At 43.2% G+C, this 25829-nt stretch overlaps 1 protein-coding gene across 2 annotated transcripts in view; it reads right to left on the bottom strand.

Moving 5' to 3' along the window:
* Window positions 1-25829, bottom strand: part of Hacl (2-hydroxyacyl-CoA lyase) — a 34463-nt gene that overhangs the window by 7942 nt on the left and 692 nt on the right. The window contains exons 2-13 of one of the 2 annotated variants that reach the window (XM_065447986.1): window positions 20653-20757; window positions 19067-19107; window positions 17928-18008; window positions 15166-15238; window positions 13457-13534; window positions 12413-12620; window positions 11862-11997; window positions 11443-11548; window positions 7198-7281; window positions 6681-6689; window positions 5349-5450; window positions 4065-4118 (exon numbers count right to left, since the gene is read on the bottom strand). In XM_065447986.1, coding sequence (XP_065304058.1) covers window positions 4065-4118; window positions 5349-5450; window positions 6681-6689; window positions 7198-7281; window positions 11443-11548; window positions 11862-11997; window positions 12413-12620; window positions 13457-13534; window positions 15166-15238; window positions 17928-18008; window positions 19067-19107; window positions 20653-20757 — 1077 coding nt within the window. The remainder of the gene's footprint in view (window positions 1-4064; window positions 4119-5348; window positions 5451-6680; window positions 6690-7197; window positions 7282-11442; window positions 11549-11861; window positions 11998-12412; window positions 12621-13456; window positions 13535-15165; window positions 15239-17927; window positions 18009-19066; window positions 19108-20652; window positions 20758-25829) is intronic. The other variant, XM_065447987.1, reaches the window with a different exon arrangement.

The raw sequence follows: 25829 nt of genomic DNA, 5'->3' as shown, positions 1-25829 counted from the left end.
AAACTGGGACCTCAGCACACATTTTAACTAGAAATTTCAATTTGAGATTGCTGCCTCTTAGCCCCTCCCACCGACAGTGACTGCGATTACGGCATGGCTGTGTGACGTCAGGAAATGAGGGGCCACCGCTGTGTCATTTGCTATGAAATAGATCAAGACCACATCGGACGTCTTACTTCGCATGCTCCAACACCTAACAGTGCAGCAAGGGCATTGCCGTTGAATTTGACTGCAATTCCTTCACTCATGAAATAAAAAGCAGCAGCAAACCACTGAGATGCGAATGCAAAAACAAAACACTCGGCATCCATGGCGTACTTTCAGCCCTTGCAATAACTTCGGCCGTTTGCAGTACACAAATACCGGGCCTTTGCAATAGGTTTGTATTACCGAAGGAAGCTGTTCATAGGATTGCCAGTTTACTTTGCCACCACTCAGTGTCACAAGGTTGCTTTAAAAGGGCCCTGAACCACTTTTTATCAAAGTGTAAAAAGGCACTGGAAGTTAAAATAGGCTATTTCGGAAATACTTTGCTGCAAAAACTAGTTCAGTGCATTCAGCAGGAGCGGAGTTATTGGCAATCAAACGCGGCCTCCACTGTGCTTCTGTTCCTTCTTCAATGCCTTGCACTGCAAAGGCTACAGCGCAGTGGGACGTGCCCACAAACCTCCACCTTGTAAATGTCACTGTGGCGTGCAGTTCAAATTTTATTTTGGATGTTAACGTAGACGCCAGAACTTCCGCCTTTGGTGCCTATGATGCGCTAAACATAAGCCAAACTCGGTTGCTCTCAGCGAGCGGCAGTGCGCTTAGCCAGTGGACTAGTGGCAGCACACAGTTGCGGCCGCGGTATCTACACCATGTAGCCGACCGCAGCTATCAGCCAATAGCAGCTGTCTAAGGGAAATACGAAATAGCGCGTTCAATGACAAAATAGTGCGCCTAGAAGAGAGTGACAGGTCCTTCTGTTGAAAAGAAAGCATTTGAGAGAAAGGTGACTTCGATCTGCTTGCGAGCTCCCGCATCGCGTACACCAGCAAAACTTGGCTGAGATGTTCACAGCAGCGGACGATGTTATTTCACCAAGTCGACATAACAAACTCAAATACTAAAAGCTTTCTACTCCACAAATTGCCCTCAAATCTTGCAAGCTTTCTGTGTGATGTGTATGGTTTAACCACGGCCGCTCGATGCAAAGCAAGGTGCGGCCAGCTACGTCGTGCCGCGGACAATAGGAGGGCGCTTGGCCGAGTTTACAGTTGTGACCGCTTTTCTTGATGAGGGCGCCACTACTCGGGGATGCTTTCGCGACTACGCGGCGGGGCTAAGGGGGCGTTGGTTCTTGCGTCAGCACGTGTTTGCCTCGTGCTCTATGCACTAATCTCGTGCTTTTTCGCGTGCGTGTGCGTGAGCAAGTTGGTTCGCGTCAGAACGTGTTTGCCTCGTGCGATATGCATTAATCTCGTGCTTTTTTGCGTGCGTGTGTGTGAGCAAGTTTGCCTGTGCTTTGTTTACGCTCTTCGGTGTGTGTGAGTGCCGTAGCCAGCCTCGTTCATGTGGCGCGATGCCGCGCAACTGTTGTGTGCCATTCTGCGACACAAATGCCAAAAAGGACCCAACTGTGAAATATCACGAGTTCCCCTGCGACTTGGAGCGTCGAGAAGCGTGGCAAAAAAATATCTCTCGCCAAGGAGTGTCGGGAAAAGGAAGCAAGTGGCAACCGAGCGATAGGTCTCTGGTATGTTCCCTGCACTTTACAGAAAGTGACTATAAAACGAACACAAAACTTAGGCTCCTGCTTCCGAATGCGGTACCGACCATGTTTTGCAAATATTCACGGTACCTGCAAAAAGAGAATGTGCAGCCCAAAAAAACGCCATCGAAGAAACTTTACTGATCACACAGTAGTTGAGGCAAGCGATAATTGTGGCAGCTCAGGAGAAAGCCCCAACATCGAAAGTGCCTTGCAGTTTCTCAGCGACGAGGTGGAAGCTCTAGTTCCAGAGACTGCCTTAGAATCATGCTCTGAACGTAGTTTTTCTGTTGACCTGGCCTGCCAAACTACATTAGATATTGTGGACGTCCTAGAACAGTCAAAGCAAGCAGTCAAGAGGTTGAAAAAAAAAGTTGCCCGTCAAGAAGAAGAGCTGAAAAAATTGCAGTCCGAACGGGACGAAATGAAAAACCGCCTCTTAGTTTATGAAAACAACAACGAAATTCAGTCCTTTGTTCAGGTATTACAAAGAGCGGAAAAAGGAGACAAAGCTGGCTGTTTTTATCAGCGACCAAGTGCCACTTCAGGGGGAAAAAAAACCTGCCTACAATGAAAGAATCCTGCGGGAATGTGTTTTATGAAAAGCGTGCTCAAATAAAGGGTTTGAGCATGTTCGAAGCAAAGGCCTTTTGAAGCTTCGTTAAAAGGGACGCACTCCTTAGATAACCTCTAGCATCACTCAATATGCTTTGTTTTCATGAGAAACAATCTACTAATGATTATTTGCAATGATAACCGTTTTTATTTCATCTAAGTTAGTTTGAATTACTTGGGAAACTCGTACAAGTTCTCCCTATGTAAAGTTTTTACTTTGCGTACGGGTTCACGAGAAGTGAATAAAAGTACTGATAGATTGCTTCAAGCAGAACCTCTCGATGGAAGTGCACCACCCGGTCGTGCATCGTACGGGCAACCGTCACGGATAGCGCTCAGGCGTATTCTAGAACAGATTTCCACACCTGTGACAATCTGTTGGCGTTTGTGGTGTAATCAGCACTTCCAATGACGACTTAAAAGATTTTGTCTGCAATTTCCAAATATAAAATGCATTATTTACGCCTTGACTGGAGTGGAGATCGCGCGTGCCGACGCAGCTGTGAAGGTGCACTCTATCAGCAGCCATCCCCGAGCAGTGGCGCCACAGCGGGCGCACGGAGAACTAGGCCCAAGACACCGTTCAGGCGCGACGCAGCAGGCCGCTACTGTGCCTTTGGGTCAAGCGGCCGTGGTTTAACATACAATAGGTGTTATGGCCCCTTCAAGAAGTTAGTACAGTCAACTTCTGTTAATTCGACTTTGACGGGCCCAACAAAATTTATAGAATTATCAGGTGGGTTGAATTAAACAAGATGCAGAAAAAATGCCAAAACACACTGCACTGATTCATTTGGCAGTATTTTCCTTGATTAAAACACACCCCCTAAAAGATGACGCATGTATTTTCTATGTGTCCAAAGTAAAAAAACTAACATAGAAATGACATTAAAGCTCGTAAAGAAAAGTAGAAATCTAATGTGCGCCCGATTTTTTAGCAAAAGAAACATGGGCAAGGATCTCGTGTGTCGCACGACAGACTGTTTCTCAAAGTCAGCTTCGCCGCATCACATTCATGCCATGCAGTAAAACATACAAACGCAGTTCGATTGCACTCGTCAACAATTTTTGGCTCAATATTCCTGGACAGAAAAAATAGGGTGCGTATTAGAATTGAGTAAGCACTGTAATCAGACATTGTGAGCCGTGGTTATTGCTTAAAAATTTCCTTAGGGAAGGGTGAAAATAGGCGTTTTCGACACGAAATGAGATGTGTTCCACGCATTCACTCTTCCAAAAGTTCCGCCGAGACCGACACTGCCCCCAAAGGGGTCACTGGTAGGGTCACTATAAGGGTCAGGCACGTGTGTGTCAACTGGTCAAGGTTAAATTATCTGACGAAGGTCAATTTTAGGATCAAAGCAACGAAAGTTTGGGTCCACAGAAATGTTTCGACGCTATCCAGGACCTTCAGCCAGGATTGAATTAAGCGAAAAATTAAATTAACCGAAGTCGAATTAAAAAAAGTCTACTGTATAGTAGTAACATTTTTTTAGAAACAACGATGATGTGCTGCACTACACAATTTTGCTGTACTGATTAAAAAAAAAAAAACTACTCCTGCATCGAAATCTAGACACAACTAATATCACAAAAACAACCGATTGAATATAGTTTATGTATGTTCAGAGCTACATACAGTAATGGACACCAAATGAACATCAGAGAATCACCAAGGTGTTCTGCAAATGCCTACCTGCTTGTATGCTGTGTGAAAATTCATGGGGATGTCCTTTGATGATGACAGACTCTGGAAAGTACAAGAAGCAGCTAAAAATTAAAGTTCACATTAAGCATTTGTGTTCTAGCTTCTGGAATGTATAGTATGGTCTACACTTATGGAAACACCATTATTGCACTCCAGCACTATGCAGACTTCATATTTTACATGAAAGAATGAAATAACATTTTATCAATGCAACATTGTCTAAAGCTTCATATCAGCCACTTATTAGAGAAACAAAGTTGGAGAAGTGCACAAGTTATATTATGTTCAGTGCTAATTAGCTGTTCCCTTTAGCAGTTGACTATACTGTTCAAGACGCTGGTTAAAAATAGAATTTCTTATTTTCCACTCAGTGAAAGCTCGCACTCGCACAACTTGCACTTGCGCCATCTTGCATGACGAAGGCACAAGAGCCCCTGACAGGTTTTCTGAGCAAGCTCTGCAGGTGGGCCAAGATAATTTTTTGCAGGGGGGTGGTGACAACTCGCCCGAGGCAGCGCGGTCACTGTAGGGAGAGTGGTTGGATGGAGCTGTGCTGCCGGGCTTCCCCACCACTGCGAGGGAAAGCCAACTTCTGGGGACACTTTTCTGCTGCTTGATGTTCGATATATCGAAAGTCGCTGCTATTTTTGTTCAATGTAAGCCTAATTTTTGCTATATATGCTCACTGTAACTATACTGTGTTCAGAAATTGTTCAATATATAGAATAACTCAATGTAAATGGGTTCGATATACTCGGGTTCGACTGGATAACATTAAGCTGTTTCGTTAAGAGGTCAGGCTTTTAGAAAACCAAGGAATTCTATGCCATTTAAGCAGCAAAAAGGAAAGGACATATGACGTCAAACAACAAACCCAATACACTGATAGTTGCTGGAGAGCAAACAGGAAAAAAAAAAGAAAAGCCTGTCATAAAAAGGGAGAGAGAGAGAAAGCAAAGGTGTGCAGACAGATGAGTTCATTTGTTGGATATAGTATGGTACAATTGAGAGTATGACAGAATGCTGTCTGGCCAGGTAAAGCCATTGTTAGGAAAGAAGCAAGTCACTGACAATAGTCAACACAAAATGACGTTTCGAGATCTGTGCAGACCTCGAACCGTTACTTTGTTTTGACTGTGGTCAGTGACCACTTTTGAACAAGGGACTAAGCTAACGACAAGCAGACAAGACTAGTTATGATGTTTTATAATCCAGAGACAAGTGCTTTCATTTAAAGCCCACAAATAACAAGTCACTACTTCTTTATCTCACCTCAACAGTTTTCGCATTGGCAGCAACTTTGCCACGCAGTGCCTGCCACCAGGCTGTATCAGCAGGGTACTGCCAGGGGTCCTTGGCATGCTCGGCGTTCAACTGGGCAAGAAAGTACTTTTTCAAACTCAATGCTTTCACTGCTTATTGGCATGAAAATGGCTCTGGGGCCACATTCTCATGACAGCTAAGTGGAGACATCAGTGTCACAGTGAATCAGGGTAGCCAAGCAGTGCTGCTAGATCAGGTTGCTAATATCAGTCAGAATATAAGAATATCAATCATCATCGTTTACTATTAATTAGTGCCATTGAGCACTGTGAATGTTAGCTCCTCATGAAATCCCTGAACATAAAATCTAGAGCTTAAGCTTATATATGGCCACCTGATCTTAAATGAAGTTTCATGAAGAGATAATGCACAGCATTAAAACAACCACTGTTGGTCTTGTGTACTCTTTCATATGGTTTTCATGTTTTAGATTCTCAAGCTTGCTGAAAATTTTTGTTCATTAATAAAGCAACCTTAATTTTAATACGTAAGTACATATAGTTAAAAATGGCATCAATAAGAAATGACACTTTACTAGAGCCTACTGTTCTGCAGCTTAGGTAACTTTCACTATACCTGCAGGTGGCGTCACGAGTGCATTGTTTAGAAAGAAGGCAAGAACAGTCATGCAATGCAGACCAGTGACTTGGAACTGGAAAGTTTAGTGCAGTGCAGAAGAAGCAGATGAGATGAAGACAGACAGTGTGCAAGTGAAACCCCAACTCTTGCACAGTTTTTGCAGGCTTGTATCATATGGTTGCTAGCTTGCTAGTTTTCATGCCACATTCTATAGAGTAAGCTTGAGTATTAAAGCTAAGAGTAATGAAAGGTTAACAGCTTTTGCAGGCTTGCATTCTATGGTTACTAGCTTATCAGTTTCCATGTCACATTCTATACAGTAAGCTTGAGTATTAAAGCTAAGAGTATTGAAAAGTTAAGATAAACTAAAAGAAAATCTCCTAACACACCAAGAAGTCTACCATGCTCTTTGGCACAGAAAGATAGTTATCCAGATGAGTTGAGTGTCACAATGAAAAAAAAAGTGATAGCAACCGACTGGGATGGGAAGAAATGGATGATATGAATGCTCATGTCGGTCATCTCATTTCGTCCCTATCCCATCTGTTCATGCTTTTATTGCTATGGAACTTCACCTAGATGCAAGCATGCCGATTGCCCAAGATGCATGTTAAGATAGGAAGGTACAGACCAAAGCTCGGAACCAACCACACCAGTCAAATGCAGCAGGGCAGCTGGCCTCTTCGGTCAGCAGACACTTACCCTGGATATCTAAGAAAGAGCAACAGACGAAACCCATGAAGTCTTTACCCTTCACTGAGTTAGTTCGATTGATAGTTTACATAAAAGCATTTGAAAAGCATCCAAGCAAGGTCTAGCAAGAACTAAAACCAACCACGTGCATGGTATCAATAAAGAGCAGCAACTCACATGACAGGCACGATCATGGCCGAATCTGACATGTTACATATGATGTATATATTGGATCATTTCATAGGTAAAAATGACATGACAATGGAGAAAAGAAGGTGAAAACAAGGACATACTAATCCTACTCTCATGCCCAAACCAAAGGCAAGGGCACAAATGTGTTAGAGTACTGCACGCTTTTCACTCATGGCTATCCAGCTAATAGAACAAGACAAAACAGTTATTAGTGCAGGGTTGAAAGTCAGGTATAAGAGTGCAAAGCTGCACATTACTAGCTGTGAATGAAGCTGTTGCCTCCTGTGCAGCACACACTTACTGTAAAGGCAGTGAAATATAGATTAAAAGAAACCTGTTCTGCCACTGCTCCCACATCGCCTGACAACGCAACAGCTGCGGGAACGCTGCTGTGCAGCTCCTCCTGAAGAAGTTCAACCTGCAAGATAACAACAGGATCCCAGTCAGAAAAATCCACTTGGAAAGGAGCAGTTCATCCATCAGCTTCAAGAATAAATGTTATGTGCTGGTTTTTAATTCTTTTCGTACAACAGAATATGATTATAGATTTAACAAATTTCTCAGAACCTTCCTGAAAGTGTGGTACACAGGCAGCTATGTTTCCAATGCAAGTGTTCAGCCAGCTTGCTATTAAAAAAAAATTACATACAATGTGGCTAACATTGACAAGCGCCACCACCTAGCGTCAAAAACTGCAAACAGAAGCAAGCTGATATTTAAGATATATTATAAAGGAGGTTCATTACATGACGGACCGATGATGGGGAAAGTGCTTCACCAAGCACAGTCTCTAAGCTCGAGCATCTGCAGCACGCGATGCTGTTGGCAGTTCTGCTGCCTACGTCCATGTGTTCTTCTTCATTACAATAGCCACACCGGAAAAAAGAGCCATTCTGGCGACTTAGTCTGAAGATGAGGCCACAGAATCATGATAGGACTTCAGCCGCTGGACATGGATGACTGTGCGGTTACGACAGCCCACGTCTGACGGCGATGTGAGGGGCTCTATAAGGTAGTTAACGGGAGAAGTTCGCTGCAGAACGCGGTATGGTCCATCGTATTTAGAGAGAAGCTTTTAAGCGAGTCCTGGTGTGCGGGTCAGTATGAACAACCAAACAAGGGTTCCTGGTAGAAAAGTTGGAGTCAAGTTGGGAGCATCGTGTTTTGATTTTTGGTGATTCTGATCGTCCAAAGTGAAGCAGCGGGCCAACAGACGACATCCTTCAGCTTGTCTTGTGGCGTCCAAGATTGGCAGGCATACTGATGGGTCTGGGTGTTATTGCAGAAAGGTATCGACTGCATGAGAAGGATGACAGCCATAAGGAAGACAGAAGGGGGAGAAACCGGTGTTGGCTTGTGTAGCGGTATTGTAGGCGTAGATGACGAACGGAAGAACTAGGTCCCAATTTGAGTGGTCGGATGCAATGTACATAGAGAGCATGTCACGAAGGGTGCGATTAAAGCATTCCGTGGCACCATTGGTTTGCAGGTGATAGGCGGTGCATGTGCGATGAACAATAGCGCATTCAGCAAGCGATATTTCAATGACTTCAGACAGGAAGGCGCAGCCTCGGTCGCTGAGGAGTTCACAAGGGCCTCCATGACAAAGCACAAGACGCCGCAGTATAAAAGTGGTGATTTCCAGCGCTGTAGCAGCTGGGAGGGTAGCAGTCTCTGCATAGCACGTTAAGCGGTAGACGACAACTATAATCCACCGGTTGTTTGACGTAAACAGAGGAATTGGACCATGTAAATCGACACCGACACAATCAAAAGGTTGAGATGGGCATGGCAGGGATCGGAGTTCACCAGCTGAGAGGTGCAGTGGAGATTTCCACTGCTGACATTCCCGGGAAGAGAGGACGAAGTTCCGAAAGAGAGTTTACATCCCCCGCCAGTAGTAGAGGTGCTGAAGTCACTCATATGTCTTGAAAATGCCAGCGTGGCTACACAGGGGTCCACGTAGAAATAGGAACATATCTCTGACCTCGAGGCTCCCGGAATGACGAGGAACCACGTACGTCCCTCTGGTGCATAGTTGCGTCGGTAAAAGAGCTGATTACGGATCGCAAAATGAGGAATTTGGCGCTGAAGTGTTGGAGAGGCTGGAACTGTGGAGGAATCCGAGAGAAGGTCGAAAATGGATGCAATCCAGAGGTCATTGTGTTGTTTGGCAGCAATAGCGTCAAAGTCAAGGGACGAGAATGTGCACTCAGAGGGGGAGTCACAAATGGCTTCTAGCAAGATCGGTGAGTGGGAAAGAGCGTCGGCGTTGGAATGCTTCTGCCTGGAACGATACATCACAGATATGTTGTACTCCTAGATTCGCAGGGCCCAGCGAGCGAGGCGGACAGATCGGTCTTTTAAATTCGAAAGCCAACACAGCGCATGGTGGTCAGTCACTACGTCGAAAGGGCAGCCATATACATAAGGGCAAAACTTGCCATGCATCCCGACGATGGCCAAGCACTCTTTTTCCGTGACGCTGTAATTACCCTCCGCCATGGTCAGCGGGCGGCTCGCATAAGCCGCGACGTATTCTGCCTGACCAGGATGATGCTGTGCGAGAACAGCACCTAGGCCTACACCATTCGCGTCGGTATGGACTTCAGTAGGAGCTTGAGGGACAAAGTGGCAAAGAATAGGTGGCATTGTGAGAAGACGGCGCAAGGTGGTGAACGCATGGTAGCAGGCAGGGGACTACGATGAGAGGTCTTTAGCGCAACAAAGCGCCGAAAATAAGAGCATAAGCCGATGAAACTGTGAAGTTCTTTCAGTATAGTGGGCTTAAGAAATGCAGAGACAGCCTGCAAATTCTCGAGATCTGGGAGAATGCCATCTTTGGACCCAATGTGGCCGAGGATCGTCAACTTGTAAGCAGCAAAGCGACATTTCTTCAGATTAAGCTGCAGACTGGCGTTGGTTAAGGAACTCAGCATGTGCTGAAGGCGGCGCAGGTGTGTTGCGAATGTGGCCATTGTAATGAAGAAGAACGCATGGACTTAGGCAGCAGGATTGCCAACAACAACTGCAGCATGCAATGCTGTTGGCAATCCTGCTGCCTACGCCCATGAATTCTTCTTTATTACAATATTTATACTGTTCGCACATCGCAATATTGTTCAGCGCAACCAAGAGTGGCGCCAGTCAGAACAAAACCATTTGATGTGTAGAGGTGGAATCAGTCTCGACAGCCATCTTGTTTATGCATCGTCGCCTCTCTTGTAAACTACAACATCGCTCCGCTGGACTCGCATGTCCCCATGGACGTTGTGCATGTGTCCCGACTGAAGCCTTACTTCGACGCGAGTTCACCTCCCTTATACCGTAACTAGTGCAGAAATGGCGCCTTTACAGGCGGGGGTTATTTTCCAGCGCAACCAAGAGTGACGCCAGTCAGAAGAAGACGATTTGATGTGTAGAGGTGGAATTGGTCTCAACAGCCATCTTGTTTATGCATTGTTGTCTCTCTTGTAAATATTGTAACTACATCTTTATATGTGACTTCTGCAACGTAACAATATGCTTCCTCGTGACTGTACTTGTCACTGGCTATATTGGTAAAAATTTCGATGACGACTATACCTGCCAAAGGTAGGGAAAGGACATCAAATAGCAGTGCATAAAGCACGCTGCCACCAAAGTAAATTCGCAAGAACACACTGTCTGGCCAGTTGGTTTGTGAACAGTAACTCTTAGCACATAACAGCAGGGCAAAGAGAGAGAGACGTTGAGTTGAGAGTGATATGAGGGGGAACGCTGGTGTCATTTTTAAAAAGCAACTTTACTAGTAGTCTGAGGATTCCAATCTGACATGTTAATATATGTAAAAAGGGGCTTCTCGACTTCTCTATTGACTTCTCGAGTCAATAATTTTATGCGGGGCACGTGTGCCTAGCCAATATGGCCTCTTGAAAGCTATTGTAACATTTCCTTTCATACTGCTCAACGGGAGAGAGAGAGTTTAATGATATGAAATGCAGAGAAGTCAGCCTGAAGTACATTCCTCTAGGGGGAAGGGGAAGAGGGGAAGAAAGTGTGAAAAAAAAGGCACATGATCAGTGACGATGATCAGTGACTATGATGAGGTAAGATGTAAAGCACATAGTAAGCAATTTGGACTACTTAAAGCCTATAGTCCAGGTCCATGCTTTTTAAAAAGTCAGTAAGGCCTGGGCGGCCTTAAACCTCGATTTAACATCTGGCCGAAGGCCTAAAATAATGCCCCCGACAGCGGTGGGCTGCCGAGGTGCGTAAGGACATTGTTCAACATTTTACGCTCTTCCTCGTACTGACTGCAGTCACACAGCACATGACCTATAGTCTCATTCACATTCTAACATGCTCAAGGGGATACATACAAGGAAACTGAATCATCATTTAAAGTTTGTCGTGTTGAACAACAATGACAACACAGTGGGTGATAAGAAAACCTTTTCATTATTGACGAGACATTGCACACAGTTATGGACCTCATTCCTCAATGAATGCAAGTACTGCATCACTAAACTTGAACGAAAGAAAAAGAAGCTATCCCTCTACAGTGGCTAGATATATAGAAATGAACTAGTGCCCTTGCCTGGATTATTTTGACACCTGGGCTGAAACGTGGAGGCCGTCCAAAATGCAACATCCAGTTGAGTCGTGCTCCCAGCAACAAAATGACATCAGCTTCTTGCAGCGCCCTGTATAAGCACACAATGTGTTTCTCAACACATTCACCAGACTTGCAGCCCAGCACGCTACCTCAGGTATTTCTGCCATTTCAGAGAAGGCATCAATGCAACATCTCTAATTCTCAACAAAGCTCAATACTATGTGGTCCTAGCGAAAGCACACTCTGCACACATTAGCCAGAGCATGGCTTCTTGGAGCTGATAATCTTGAACTTGCAAAGGATGTCCACATGTTACTGCATGTAGCTGCAGGAGCAGCGCCTTTGTATGAGGTGTGTTTCGATGGCACAACCGTAAATTAGTGGCATGGAGAGCAGCTCACTTGGATCTTGCTGGAGATATGCACTGTGGGTGGTCGTCTGGCAAAACACCCTTTCCCATTGGCGTAGGCAGGTATGGCAGGCCCGTGCATTCCACAAGTTCGCGCACATTCTTCTCAGCACGAGCATATGCAGCCCCTATGGAAGCAGTCAAATGAGCATTCAGCCTTGTTCATGTCTGACACACCAAACCTCAACACTCATATTTCGATCCTCTACTGGTACAGTGGCCTTTGAGCAAGAAGGAAACAACACCACTGCAATGTGTACTAAATCATACATGTATCGCTAAATATGTATTACTCTGCTACTGTGTGACCCTACATGAGACACTTCTCACATAATCGATTAGAACTTGGCAACAAAGCTTGAACTATGCCATCCCATCTTTCTGTAGTGAAACATACAGTACAAAATGTTAAAACGTTGTTTTTAAGTTAACAATGCAGTATATAAAGTACAATAAAAGGGTTATTACAACCCCAAGCTGAAAGTTGCCATTACTATGCACTCAAAAGATTGCTGTAGAAAGTGATGTGGTGTTGTGAATGACCTTTTCCAATAATAATGAGTGGTTTCTTGGCATTTCTAAGCAGTGACAATGCCTGTGCCACATTTGGTGTATCAGCGAGAGTCCGTGGAGGGTCAGGACACTTTGCGACGTCCAGCACACTTTCCTCGGGAACCTCTGCCATGATCATATTTCCCGGAAGGTCCACGTAAGTGGCACCAGGGCGACCATAAAGGCTCGCTCGAACAGCCTGCAGTTCACGAAAAAAAAAAAAAGAATGCTTTTATTAATGTGAGCAAAATTGCCATTCAGCGAAGGCAGCATTCTACTTTCTGCTTACGGCTGAGTGTTGTGTTCAGACACATTATGGCTCCTGCAGATCATTTGTGCGAAGATTAATGTATAGACTCGTGTAAGAGCCGCACCCACGTAAGGGCTGCACCCCCAACCTGCCAGCCCAGAATATGGAGAAAAATAAATTCCAACGGAGAAGCAATCACGTTCAGTGGTACCACGCGCGCACATAAGCGAATTATCATGCACTGTGTGCATCTGTGTTCTGCAACTCTATGGCAAGAGCAGTGCGTTGACTTCTGATGCAATGGTACATCCAGGGATCCAGCGTGTGCACAAGTCGCCAACTGTGCCGGCACCATTTTGCCAAATGTTTCGGTTTCTTGTAAGGACCACACCTCGTTGAAATCGTGAAAAAAAAAAAAAAGTGCGGCCTTTACACAAGTCTACACGATATTAGGATGCAGAAGTCTGAGCAGAATGGACAGTAAATATTCAGCTAAAGCTGTCTGTCTGATTGAACCCTTGTAAGGAACATAAAAGTTACTGCGAACAAACCTTGCTCTGACGAGTTTATATTGGACATCACATCGAAAACAAGACAGTGTATTTAAAGATTGGAGTGCAATCTTTCAGTTTGCATATTGGTTCATAAGTCATTTTGTGGTCAATCTGCATCAAGAAAATGAAAATTCTCACTGTTTAAGTAACACAAACGCATTTCAGCAAAGTGCAAAACTCAGCAAAGAAATCAAGTGCAGTACATTTACATGAGAAAAAACAGACACATACCTTTTCAATGTGCAAGGGAATCAGCTGTACAGAGCTGGGACGGCAGGTATACTTTGTGTAACTGCGACAGGCATCCACCTACCAGAAGAAAAAAAAAAAAAATGGGACAGAAATGAAAGCACAGTGCGACCAACTTATCCAAATTAGACTGGGGAATTTTATAGTTGGGCTACGAATTGAAATGCGATTAATTTTCACTAAGTGGTTATTATCTCTAACATTTACTACTAGCACCTTGGCCTACAAGCATTTTTGCAATAAACTACAGCAGAATGCCATAACCACAGTGTGAACATATTAAACCAGCAACATTATGCACAGCAATAGCATTACACAATCAGAGACGAAGACAGAGAATAGAACTTCAACCTGATGCACATTTTTGGACGCAACTACAGAAATAATTTCCAAGAAGAAAGCTTGTTTGAGGGTACATGACAAAACTCAGTGCCAGCAACAAGGTACAGCCAACACAAAGTGGCTAAATATTAACCGCCAGAGCTCACAGCTATGGTTCCGCTCCATTTACACAACTGAAATGTAAAAGTGTCGAGTTAGTGTGGAGTTCAAGTTCCTAAAATGGCTAAATATACAGCCGATGCATTGTAGCATGGTAGAGTAAGAGTTGAACCAGCAGCAAAAGCAGCTACAGAAACCAGTACAGATGCCTCTAAAACCATAGTACTACAGAGTCCTCAGACACAATGCCTGTGGAGCTGTTGTAAAAAGCCTGCTTTTCTCTCTTGGGCTCTTAAGCCCCTTACAGCTTATGTTGCCTACAGACATGCCCTCTCTCTCCACAAGGCATGCCAAAGTGCGACATTGTCAGAAGTGTACCACTTAGATTACCTGAAGCAATGTGGGCATTTAGAACTTCTGGAATATTACCGTACGAACTCGTATAAGGGCCGCACTTTTTTTTCCATAATTTTGACGAGTTCCAGCCTTTACATGGGACTCTTGGTCAAAATGCTGTCAGCACAGCCTTTACTTGTGCACACCTCTGATTCCCGGATCTGCTATTGCATCAGAGATCAACGCGCAGCTCTCACCACCTAGCAGTGGCATGCGGAAGTACGCAGCATGCAAAAATTCACTTATGCATGCGTGCATCATTGGCGCACTGCATGTGAATGCTTATCCATTGGAAATTTCTTTTTTCCAAGTTTTGAGCTGCCAAGTTGGGGGTGTGGCCTGCAGACAGGTGCGGCCCTTACAAGAGTCTATACGGTATGTCAGCTCCTTGCATATGGTGTGTACCGAGAGACACGAGAGGGGGCGGCCATGGCCAGCATCCTGGCCCCTTGAGCAGGGGTGCTAGCTTGCCTCATAACAGTTTCTATCCCCAAAGAGCACACAAATGAGTGTGAAAGACAAGTAATAGTAACTAAGAATGATGTTGTATGCCTTAATGAACTTAGGAAATTGAGTAGTTAAGCAAACATTGCTGTCCTCCATGCTTAAGCAAGTAAACTAGAGTGGCTATTCAGATTTGGTGGCTTCGTAGCTAGCTGGTATGGGATGAACATGAGATGGCCGACAAGATGCCCAGGGGAGAAGGAGCACTGCATAAATGTTTGGCGTTCCCTGGTGGGTGCTGCAGCACATGCTTTCAGCTCCTGGCTCTTTAGGATTCCCATCTATTAGTCAGTTCTGACATCGACAAGGCCAGATGAAAAAGAAAATAAAGAATTCACTGTATCACTAACCTGTGAGAACTCTTGGAAGGCTCCGAGTCCTTCGAAATCCTGTTCGCAGGACCCCCCAACCAGCAGCAAAGGCCTGGCACAAGTCCAAGAGTGCAGAAACTTGTAAAAGTTGGCACTCAATAATGCGAAACTGGCATGCAGTAGCTATGTGTAGTACTAAAAATGTGTTGTGTATGTAGGCAATCAAGTCTAAATGATGATAACAAACCTACATACAGTAAACTAAAGGTACAGAAACCCCCAGGACATAAATAATGAACAAACTTTAAAGCATAAAAAAGATATACAGTCGAATCGATTTAATGAACCACAAAAAGTGGTCGTTATATCAGTAATTCGTTATGCAGTTAAACCTCGATATAACGAACTTCAATATGACGAAATTCTCGATATAATGAAGTATCTTACTTTTTGTAATCGCTTGTCCATAGAACACCATGTATTGAGAACCTCAATATAACAAAGTGTCTTTGTATGCGATTTCAATATAACGAAATTTCACTGTCTATAAATGGAAACTTCCGCGGACGCGGATGGTCAAATTGTTGAATTACAGGCGGCTGCTTGCAAACGCACCTCTCAAATCGCGCGCCGCGCGACACGAGAGACCGCCGCAGTGGAGCCGCATCGTGCTCGGATCCGTACAAAGTCCAAGTGCGATAACGTCCTATCACGCCCCGCGCACTCTTTGCTTTAAGTGCGAGTGAAAGAGTGCGCGGGTGAGACAGGAAAGACGGTAGTTTCGCGAGTGCCGCCTTCCCGCGCGAGCAAAGGGAAGAGGGGGAGGGGAAGGAGCGCGCGGGGGGGGGGGGGGGGTCGGCGTGAGGGGTAAGATGGCGTGCGCATCAGCCGCGGCTGCGCATGGCTGAGTGCATACGCAGCAGTACACCAAAGGTAATCTGCCGCTTGTGCAGAGCGCCAAAGTGGTGTGGCATCATGTCAGCTTGCTTCCCGCGCGTTTAGTATTAAAGGTTTCGGTGACCCGTTGAAGCGAGAGGCAGACGAAGCATTCGCTCCCTGCTGTAAGCACTTTGCACGATAGCGTCGTCCCATTGCGGCCGGCGCTATCAGCCGCGGAGAAGGAGTGCACGCGAAAACGTGGCTGGCTTCGCTTAATTCGTACCGCCGACGTGAAGATATTGTCGACGTGGCATGAAACCGTATCATCCGTCGCCGACTCCCAAATCCAACAAAACGAATTGTTTTCTCATTCAAGTTTGCTTTTTTTCGATTGTCCGATCATTCGGAAAATTCTGTGGCCCGTTTCCTTGTAAGAAAAATCGATCGGCGACTGTACTTATCTGCATAAAAGGTCGAATTTCAATAAAATGAAGATTCAATATAATGAAACAAACTGACGATTTTACCGACTTCGTTACATCGAGGTTTAACTGTATATGGACTGTCACTTAAAGACGCCCAAAAATTAAACGCATTGAAGCTAGCACCAGCAATTAGAATTTGGCAGCACTTTGGTCCTAAAACCAGATTTTCAGAGTCCATTTTGTTCCCGATATGTTCCCTTACCTAGCTGCAAATTTCCATTAGAAACATCCATCTAAAGAACGAAACCTGGCGTTGCATAGCTCTTTCAGAACAACGGCCGGTTCCGAACACCTGTAATATCGAAGCTGCAAGCGCAGCCGCCATTTTTTATATGAGAGCTTGTGATATATTTTGGCACCAGCGGAACATGACTGTATTCCGCACAAGTGAGCGAAGCGTTCTAGTTGAAACTTCGGAAACTAGTGCGGTATGCCACCACTGTGTGAAGGTCCTGGACACCCCGGTCTCAGCATTATGGCTGCGCCTCAGCCACACAATAGCCATAAAATTATGTTATGTCGCTACGAGTGAAAAAAAAAAAAATGCAATGTTCGAAAGTTATAATGTCACCGGCAACCCTTTGCAACATTACATGGCAGCAGCGCGTGGTGCAGCGTTTCCGCTGACTCAAGCCATGTGATTAATGACAGGAATGCTTGAGCGGCCATTGTTCCCATTGTAAAAGAACACTGATGGCCGTTCTAAACCGTTGAAATAGGCGTAATGCACAAGGTGCTGCATGGACAACTGCACGAAAACGAGAATTACGCCATCCATGTGCTGTAGGCATCCTCCCACGGAGGTGTGCCTTGAAAGCAAGTGACCTTCTTTGTGGTTTCCAAAATCTGCACACGGTGGTCGCTCGCTCATCTCAAAGGCCGTATCATCATCGCAGTCAGACTGGAGCGGGGCGCACGGTGTCGTGCACCCAGTTTAGTTGCGCTTCCATGCTTTGATACTTCACATGCCCCTCTTTTTACTGTGACGGGGTTCAAAGCACTCGTTACAACAGTACAGCGATTAAAAAAAAAAAAAGGAACACTTGTTTTATTTGGAAGCAGTTTCAACAGGCAGGGTTGGAAAATCGTAAATGCACTGAAATGTGCTCGTTATAACCAATAGTGTGTTATAACTGGGATCGCTATAAGTGGATTAGACTGTACGCAAAACGGTAGTAATTAAGATTTATCAATACAACAGCTAAAAGCCAAGTTCACTGCAAAAACGGAAATAAAGGATGGGAGAAGTGCATTACTGCACCTAAGAGTGCAACCAGTTACATTGAAAGTTTAGGAGCCAAGGCCAGGATTTCTGTAGCATCTGTATTGGTTTATTTGATAATGCCATAAAACTTTTTTTTCCATTACTGAATGAGATTTAACTTTAGAAGCTCTCATTATCTCGCACACTATAAAGCTATAAACAGGTGCACTCACCATCCGTTGATTTGAGCATTTGCTAGGCCACCGAGGGCATGAATAAGCCCTGGACCCGAGACAACGAGGCATACTCCAGGTCTGCAATGGTAAGTATACCTCTAGTATTACTTCTACTGTGAATGCCAAGATAAGGCACCACAATATTTGACTACAACAAATTGGTTCTATGGAATCACAGCAAGATATAAACAGGACATATTTCAACTTGGAGAATAGCATAGAAACAGGACAATGAAAAACAATAAAAACATTGACCCACAGAGAGCTTTCCTGCTTAGTTGGCAGCTACAGTATACGTTATCACAGCTTTTATTTATTTCCTTTTCTTAACTGTCTCTGTCCAGATTTTAGCATAAATACATAATTCTAAATAAATTTTGGTGCTGTTGTTTTATTTCATGCATACTGTATTCTTGAGCGACCATCCCTCACTCATATTTCTGCCACAAAGAACAAAGCCTTTGTGTGTTATAGTGCAGTCATGTTAGTCATGTGGTTCTTTTGGCTTTGTTCCTGTGTTCCTTTTAGGATAAATTTAATAATTTCACTATAAATCAACACTGCCAAATTAAAAAAGAAAGATTAAATGACATATGCATGACAACTGCAAGGCTGCAGGGTAACCTTGAGTTCGACTATGCCACAAAATATGAACGATGCAGACTAAAACTGAATCTCTTTTCCTGCTCATATCAATGTATGCACAATCAATGATGTTTTTATATATATATCAATGATGTTTTTATATAATATATCAATGATGTTTTTTAATCAAGGTCTTATGGCATTTGTACAAACATTTTTAAACTATGTGCCCCTAGTTGCAGAATCTTTCCCTTGAAAAATGTTGTCGTCTATCAGATTACAAGAAATCTGGTTATGTTCACAAAGAAGAGTAACACAGCTACTGCATTTAAAACAAGTATGCAAGTGCCTGAGATGAACCTATAAGTCACAATCATTCTCTTCTTATCACAACTAAAAGTCCACTTTTGGTTATTTTTCATGACAAAATGGTTAACTGTCAAAGAATGAAATAACCAGGAAAAGTGCCTCCTGTCTGTGTTTATTCCATGCTGATATTCTTGATTGATTATGCTAAACTAGCACAGTCAGTGCTTCGAAAAACAGCTTACCTTCGGGTAAGATATCCCATGATACCAGCGGCATAGCATGCCTGCAGATGTTGCAGTAAATGCAAGAAAAAGAATGTTCATAAAACAATGGCACTCTGGCAAAACACTTTTATGCACATCAATTAACATTAGCCATTAACATTGCCGTCAACCAAACCAGAGAACCAATGCAACACTTAGACAATGTAAACAAAAGGCTTATGCATCTAATGTGCAACAATATGCCTTTCGCTGGCAAATGTGCCCTTTCAGTGAACTCCAGTTCATCAAGACAAAGGTACCAGAACAGACAAGCATATCATCATACTAAGCCTGCTAGTATACTAATGACAAAGCATGCCAAATGCTGCAGCTCTGCAGTTGGCAAACACATTTTCTGTGCACAAATATGTCCCAAGCTTCTCTTGTGCAGTGCAAGGAAATCCCACTAGCATGACATTGCAAAATTTATAATAGCTATGTACAAGCTTGATTATTATTTAAAGTAAGTGAAAGTATATTCATGGAATATGTGGGTACATATGATGATTTACTTGAATGTAGCTCCAGAAAGTGCCACTTAAAGACAAGAGCCGTGCAACGTAATCTGAAACATGGGTGTATCCTATCAATGTATGCGTGAGCAAAAGCAGGAATTATGGCATGTGCTCAAAGCAGGTTCCTTAGACATAATTTATATTGTGCCTGCCACTGTATTTTTTAAGGTGGCACCCAGAACCTGAGTAGATGTGGCGTGGATGTCGTGCCGAGTGCTCTCTCACAAGCATTGTGTTTTTTTGTGTTGTCAACATTATTCTTATTACAGAGTTGACATTTGAAATGTCAGTATGCTGTTCCGATACTGAGCATTAACATGCCACATTTGAATGGGACTATCTCAGAGTATTTTGAGACATTAGCTACATTACTGGTGCAAAGGTCATGGTAATGATGATTATTTCCCAATTAAATGATTATTTATCTGTCCATGATTGACTTATTGGGTCTAGTGCACTGAAGTTACAGCTGGGTTTTGGTTGGAAGATGTCGAAGGCGGTACCAGTATTAATTTTCACAATAGTCTAAGGTCTCTCTAAATGTGCACAATACTCTCAGCAAGCATACTGCACTAATTTCAATTCCGCAACAAAGCATGGAACCAGCAATTTACTGCTAAGCAGCAGAACACCACAATCGTTAGACAACATAAGCATTCAATAAGCCAGTACATTAAGTTCTAAGCTACCCCTTAAGCCAGAAAGAATACACAAACTTTATAAGTACATATGCGCATATTACATTGCACTACATGTGAACTGGTAGTGGCATGCTGAATAATGGAAATGTATTTTCATGCAAACTGTCCTCTCCTGAAATTCTTCCATTCTGCCCAAGAGTGACCATACAGATGAATTTTTTTTTTTATGACGCAAATTTGGTTCCACGCAGTCTCTCGCTGCACTGTGACTCTGTCTAAACTCCCACCCACTCAACGCCAGTAAGGCCAGTGATAAGAAACAATGGTGCAGTTTTCCTTCCCTTCGTCGCACAAGGCCTCGGCCTCCAAGATAGCAACTCAGGAAGTTGGAACAAGATAGGACACTGACCGCTTGCTCATTGTGCATGCCGACAAACTTGATGCCTGCCTGCTGAGCCGCCAGGGCCACTTCGAACACAGGCACGCCCACCACGCCAAAGATGTGCTCCACACCCTAATAGGCCGTATTGCAAAAAAAAAAAAAAACAGCACAATGTGTATCATTTCACAAGAAAATCTCTAGGTCTCAAGTTAAAACTTGCTGCCTATAGTTCGGAATGTAAAGCTTGCATCAAAAAGTACACAGGCTGTTATATGAGCTAGCAGAGATCCTGCCAGCCTGCGTAGCTGGGCTTCTGTGCAATTTCTGGTGCTTGAAATCTCTAGGTGCTGAAAATGAAAGTCCTCTTAATCCTTCAGAGCATTGAATATGCATAAGGGCCATCAGTGTTGTAGGTTTGGTCGCATGAAGCCCACCTTTAATATATCTGTCAAAGGGTGTAAAAACAAGGCATACTGTAAAGGCAATGGCATAACGGGTGGTAGCCAAAATGAGGTGCAAAGCCATTCCACATCCATAGGAACTGGTTTACACGATGAACATTGTTTCCTGATCAAGGTGCAACAAAAGTGGCTTACTGTGATGGCCAAGTAACCAGCATACTGTTGTTGATATAAAAAAAAAAAACTAAAACACTGAGTGCATTCTCCTCAGGTCAGGCTTCCTTATCTTCTCCTGCAGTGCAGATTAACAGTTCTTGATGTATCAAGTACAGCAAGGAAGATGTGGTACATGCTTAAACCATGTCTTCAGTGCCCAACCCATGGATAAAGATCATGGTCTCCAAACCTCAAGTCGTGTGCTAATGAATCTGCACATTAATTCTTCCAAAATCATCCTTCATGTGAAGTAACAAGCTTTGAAATGTTGCACTGGAACAGTAAAAATAAGATTTTGTGGCTACTAAGGTTCCTGGCATACACCCTTCCAGACCTCCACACCCTGCAATCATCATCTTCCATAAAAATGAGTTTATATGTCTGAATGTCGAAACAGTAATATAGCAATTACTAAGTAACAAATAAATGTCCTGGCATATTTTTTTATGGAAGAAATGCTCGTGTGAAGTCATAAGGAATGAGAAAGAATCGTAGGCACTCGCTTAGTTTTGCAATGCTGTTAAAGCTTCAAAAAAGTAGTAGTCATTCCAGTAGTAGTAGTCATTGACTGTGATCTTCCAAAAATCCCTCCAATCTGAAACAGTTCCACAAACCTGGAAAATAGCTAATGCAGTGCCAGTATTTAAGTCCGGTACCAGACAAGGTCTCTGCAATTATAGGTCAATTTCCTTAATATGTACTTGTTGCAAGGTTATTCAAGCACATTATTCATAAACATATTGTCTTGTACTTGTCTAACAATAATTTTTTTTTAAATAATCAGCATGGTTTCAGGGCTACGTACTCTACTTTCACACAGTTAATTGAATTCACGTACGACATTGCATCGTGCTTAAATCAGCGCAGTCAGATAGACACCATTTTAATCGACTACTCAAAAGCATTCGATTTGGTTTGTGATAATAAGCTCATCACTAAATTTGGTGCCTTTTCAAGAAAATACACGGGGTCTGACTACTAGGCTGGATCAAGGACTACATAGACTACTTACATTTAAGATCACAGTTTGTCACGTTCAATCACTCTCAATCAATGTCTGTCTATATAACATCTGGCGTCCTGCAGGGATCAGTTCTAGGGGCACTTTTATTTCTCATTTACATTATTGACATCATCCATCATCCACATAACTCATAACACATCAGGTAAAATCCCCTTATATGCCAATGACTACGTTCTGCATTCAAATATAAATAATCCGTGCGACCAGCTTATTTTAAATAATGCGATTTCTTCATTCTGTGATTGGAGCAACACATGGCAGATGAGGATAAATTTTAGCAAAACTGTATCAACGACACTCACTAACAAGAAAAATCCCTTTCGTTTTTCGTATGGTAACAACACACATGAACTAACGCACGTAAACGAGTTTAAGTACCTAGGTGTAACATTCTGTTCAAACTTGAATTGGTCCAAGCATATAGATTTAACTTAATCCAAGGCACTTAGGAAACTCAGGTCCTTAAAACGTAGATTGAAAGACGCAACGAAAAACTGTAAGCTGACGGCATACAAACCTCTACTAAGACCTGTGCTTGAATATGCTTCAGCGGTGTGGTCGCCGCACTTCGCTAAAGACATAAACTTGAAGATGTGCCGAAAAAAGCAATAAGATTCATTTATAAGTGTTATGGCCGACACTTCTTTCCCACAGTTCATGCCCGCACCTTATCGCTTGACACACTTCAACACAGACGCACATGCGATCGCATTAGTATTCTTTTACACAAGATCGTCAACAGGCGTATCTATGTTGACGCCCCCTTTTTTTTCCGCCAGTTCTTCAGCATGCGTCACTCACCTTGCTAACCTGCTTAACATCATGTTTTTAGACTGCTTCCAATTCTTTTTCCTTTCATAGTCGGACTATGGAACGACTTAGATGGCACATTGTGTAGGATGTCTGTTGATCACTTTGTACGAGAGTTACCTAATCATGTATTTTCCAAATGATACTGTACTGTTTTCATTCAGTGTTAATTTTTGCACTCACATTTGTAATCATGTATGTTTTTAATAATATATTTCCATGTGAAACCTTCTGTACCATTCCTGAAATGTCCCAATGACGCAGGATAGCAGTATATGTAAATAAAATAAAAATAAATAAAAAGATATGCAAACTGTGGTTGTTGAGACAGGCCAATACATAAGAGTTTGGCACACAGCTCAGCAAAATCTTTTCTGCAACAAACAGCACAATTCTTTGCATAGCTAGGACAAAGCAGCCTTGTTTACATCCAAACACAGCACCACTGGCTCAAGCTGCTCAATACCAAAGTGAAATAGCAAAGGCATTTATAGTCAGTGCAGGCCAACCTGAAGTAAAGCCCCTTCCCATGGCCTCTTCCTCTCTTCAGAGGCCACACAATGTCACTGACGTTTCATATACAGGCAAGTTCCTTACCTTGTCAAGCTCCTCCCACAATAGTCAATGACATGGTGCCTGCTTTCTCCCTGTTCTAAATAATAATTCCAGACTATTCAGAAGTGAACCAAAATGCCACCAGCACTCACGAACAGCGAACTGACCTATTTCAAACACCAGCATTTTGTACCTCTGGAGACGGAGTCGTGATTTAATGTTTTTTAATTTCTGCAATTTCTCTTGCCTGACTGCCATGTAAGAATCGAGGCAAAAAATGTGCAAATTCTACCTAGAATCAAAATCACTAAGTACTTACCTAATTAGATGTCAAAAGCTTAACATTATGCAGTTCTGCTACTAAATACTTCAGTATTGAGCACGCTGTGTACATGCGTCCCTTCCGTATTATGGCTTTTAAATAATATCTTAGAGCGCTAAAAACACAATTTGGCATCATAAAGTTGTAGGCTAGTTGGTGAGACATTGTGAATAAAACTGCTACAGACACAGGACGGAGGGAGATGACAACACAAGGCAGTACTCGCAAAAGGGCGGTAGTTGCAAGTACCATCCTGCGTTGGTCGTCTCTTTCCGTCCCATCTCTGTAGCGGTTTTATTCACAATAAGCACACAAAGGACGTAGAAGAAACACACACCACACGCGCTCACTCTGATTAATACACATCTGGAAAAACACACACATAGAAAATGGCCATTTCGCGCATGTCAAGACGTGCGCGAGACATCCTTTTGTTGATTGTGTCTCAAGAGTAGTATACAAAATTCCCCTAAGCTGTGGTAATATGTACATTGGCCAAACAGGCAGATGTGTCAACATATGCCTGAGAGAGCACAGAAATTCATTGAACGGCGCACCGTCATCTCCTCTCGCCTTACGTTACAAATTGTGTCCTTGTAAGCCCATTTTTTTAAAACACAGTCATTTTGTTCCGTAACCCTAACCAAACCACACAAGAAATTTTGGAAGCCTATATCACCAAAAATGCCGCGCTGTGTGTAAGCCAACCATCCTCATTACTACATAAAGAATTTTATTTTACTGATGTTCACACATGCCTTAGATGCATGCTGTTTTTTGTACGTCTTGACATGCACAAAGCATCCATTTTCCCTTAGAAAAATATGTATTTTTCCATATGTGCATTAAACATCAGTTGTGAGTGAGCACGTGTGGTGTGTTTCTTTTTCTACGTCCTTCGTGTTTTTAGCGCTCCAAGTTTTTGTTATAATGCATCACCAACTAGCCCACCTACCCGTCCTTTTGCTATGTATTATGGCTTTTGCACTATCCAATGGCAAGATGTTTTACAGACTCACCCAAGCTCCAACATCAACATGCTACTTCTTAAAAATTACAGAAACTAACTCCTTCAGTGCATTTGCTTTGCATGTTTGGTTGTGCAATGTCCGTAGTGACGTCTCACATTCACTTCACTGCTAGGCGAGGCCCACAGAAATGACCTTTTGGACATTTTTCATCATGTGTGGCCATAGCTGTACAATAACCATTCCAACCATTTTTCATGTTACAGTATGCTCATGGTGCTTAAACCATATATACCACTGTACCAGTTGTGCCACAGAAACTAGCAAATATCACAGAATTCCCCAATGTGCTAAAATGTTGCACATTCAAGGTGTCCCCATATAGGAGGTCTTCTCCGGTGAGCTTCAAAATCCACTTGCATGTCCTGCTGACTCAATATGTCAGCTGCCACATACAGGTAAGGTATGCTAACATGACATACATACTTTATTCACATGTTAAATTGCCATTTGGTCGCATTTAACATGGTACAAAACGTGTTTGCAAAATATGGCAGTTGAGTGTTGCCACTAGATCGTTTTTTGTTTGTGTTCTCTCAATCACATAGTAAATATGACACATACTTCACTCAAGGCTTATCATATACGCAATGCCAGATTAATGCGATATTGTTGTTTAATTATGCTAGAAGAGCGCGCAAGATAGATTGTAATAACCTATAGGCCGTACGTGATAGAAGCAAACGATTCCTAGAAAAAACGCGTAGTACACACAGCAGCAAAAGCTTTTGGAGCACAGATGTCGCAAAAAATAACTTCCTCGCCGTCTAGATTGCAGGAATGGGGTGATGGTCACACGGAGAATCGCGAGCGGCAACTGGCGCTTTCAGGTCGGACGCATCGATCCC

Source organism: Dermacentor albipictus, chromosome 1 (genome assembly GCF_038994185.2).
Source record: "Dermacentor albipictus isolate Rhodes 1998 colony chromosome 1, USDA_Dalb.pri_finalv2, whole genome shotgun sequence".
Taxonomy (NCBI): domain Eukaryota; kingdom Metazoa; phylum Arthropoda; class Arachnida; order Ixodida; family Ixodidae; genus Dermacentor; species Dermacentor albipictus.
This window is presented reverse-complemented; position numbering and strand designations above follow the sequence as displayed.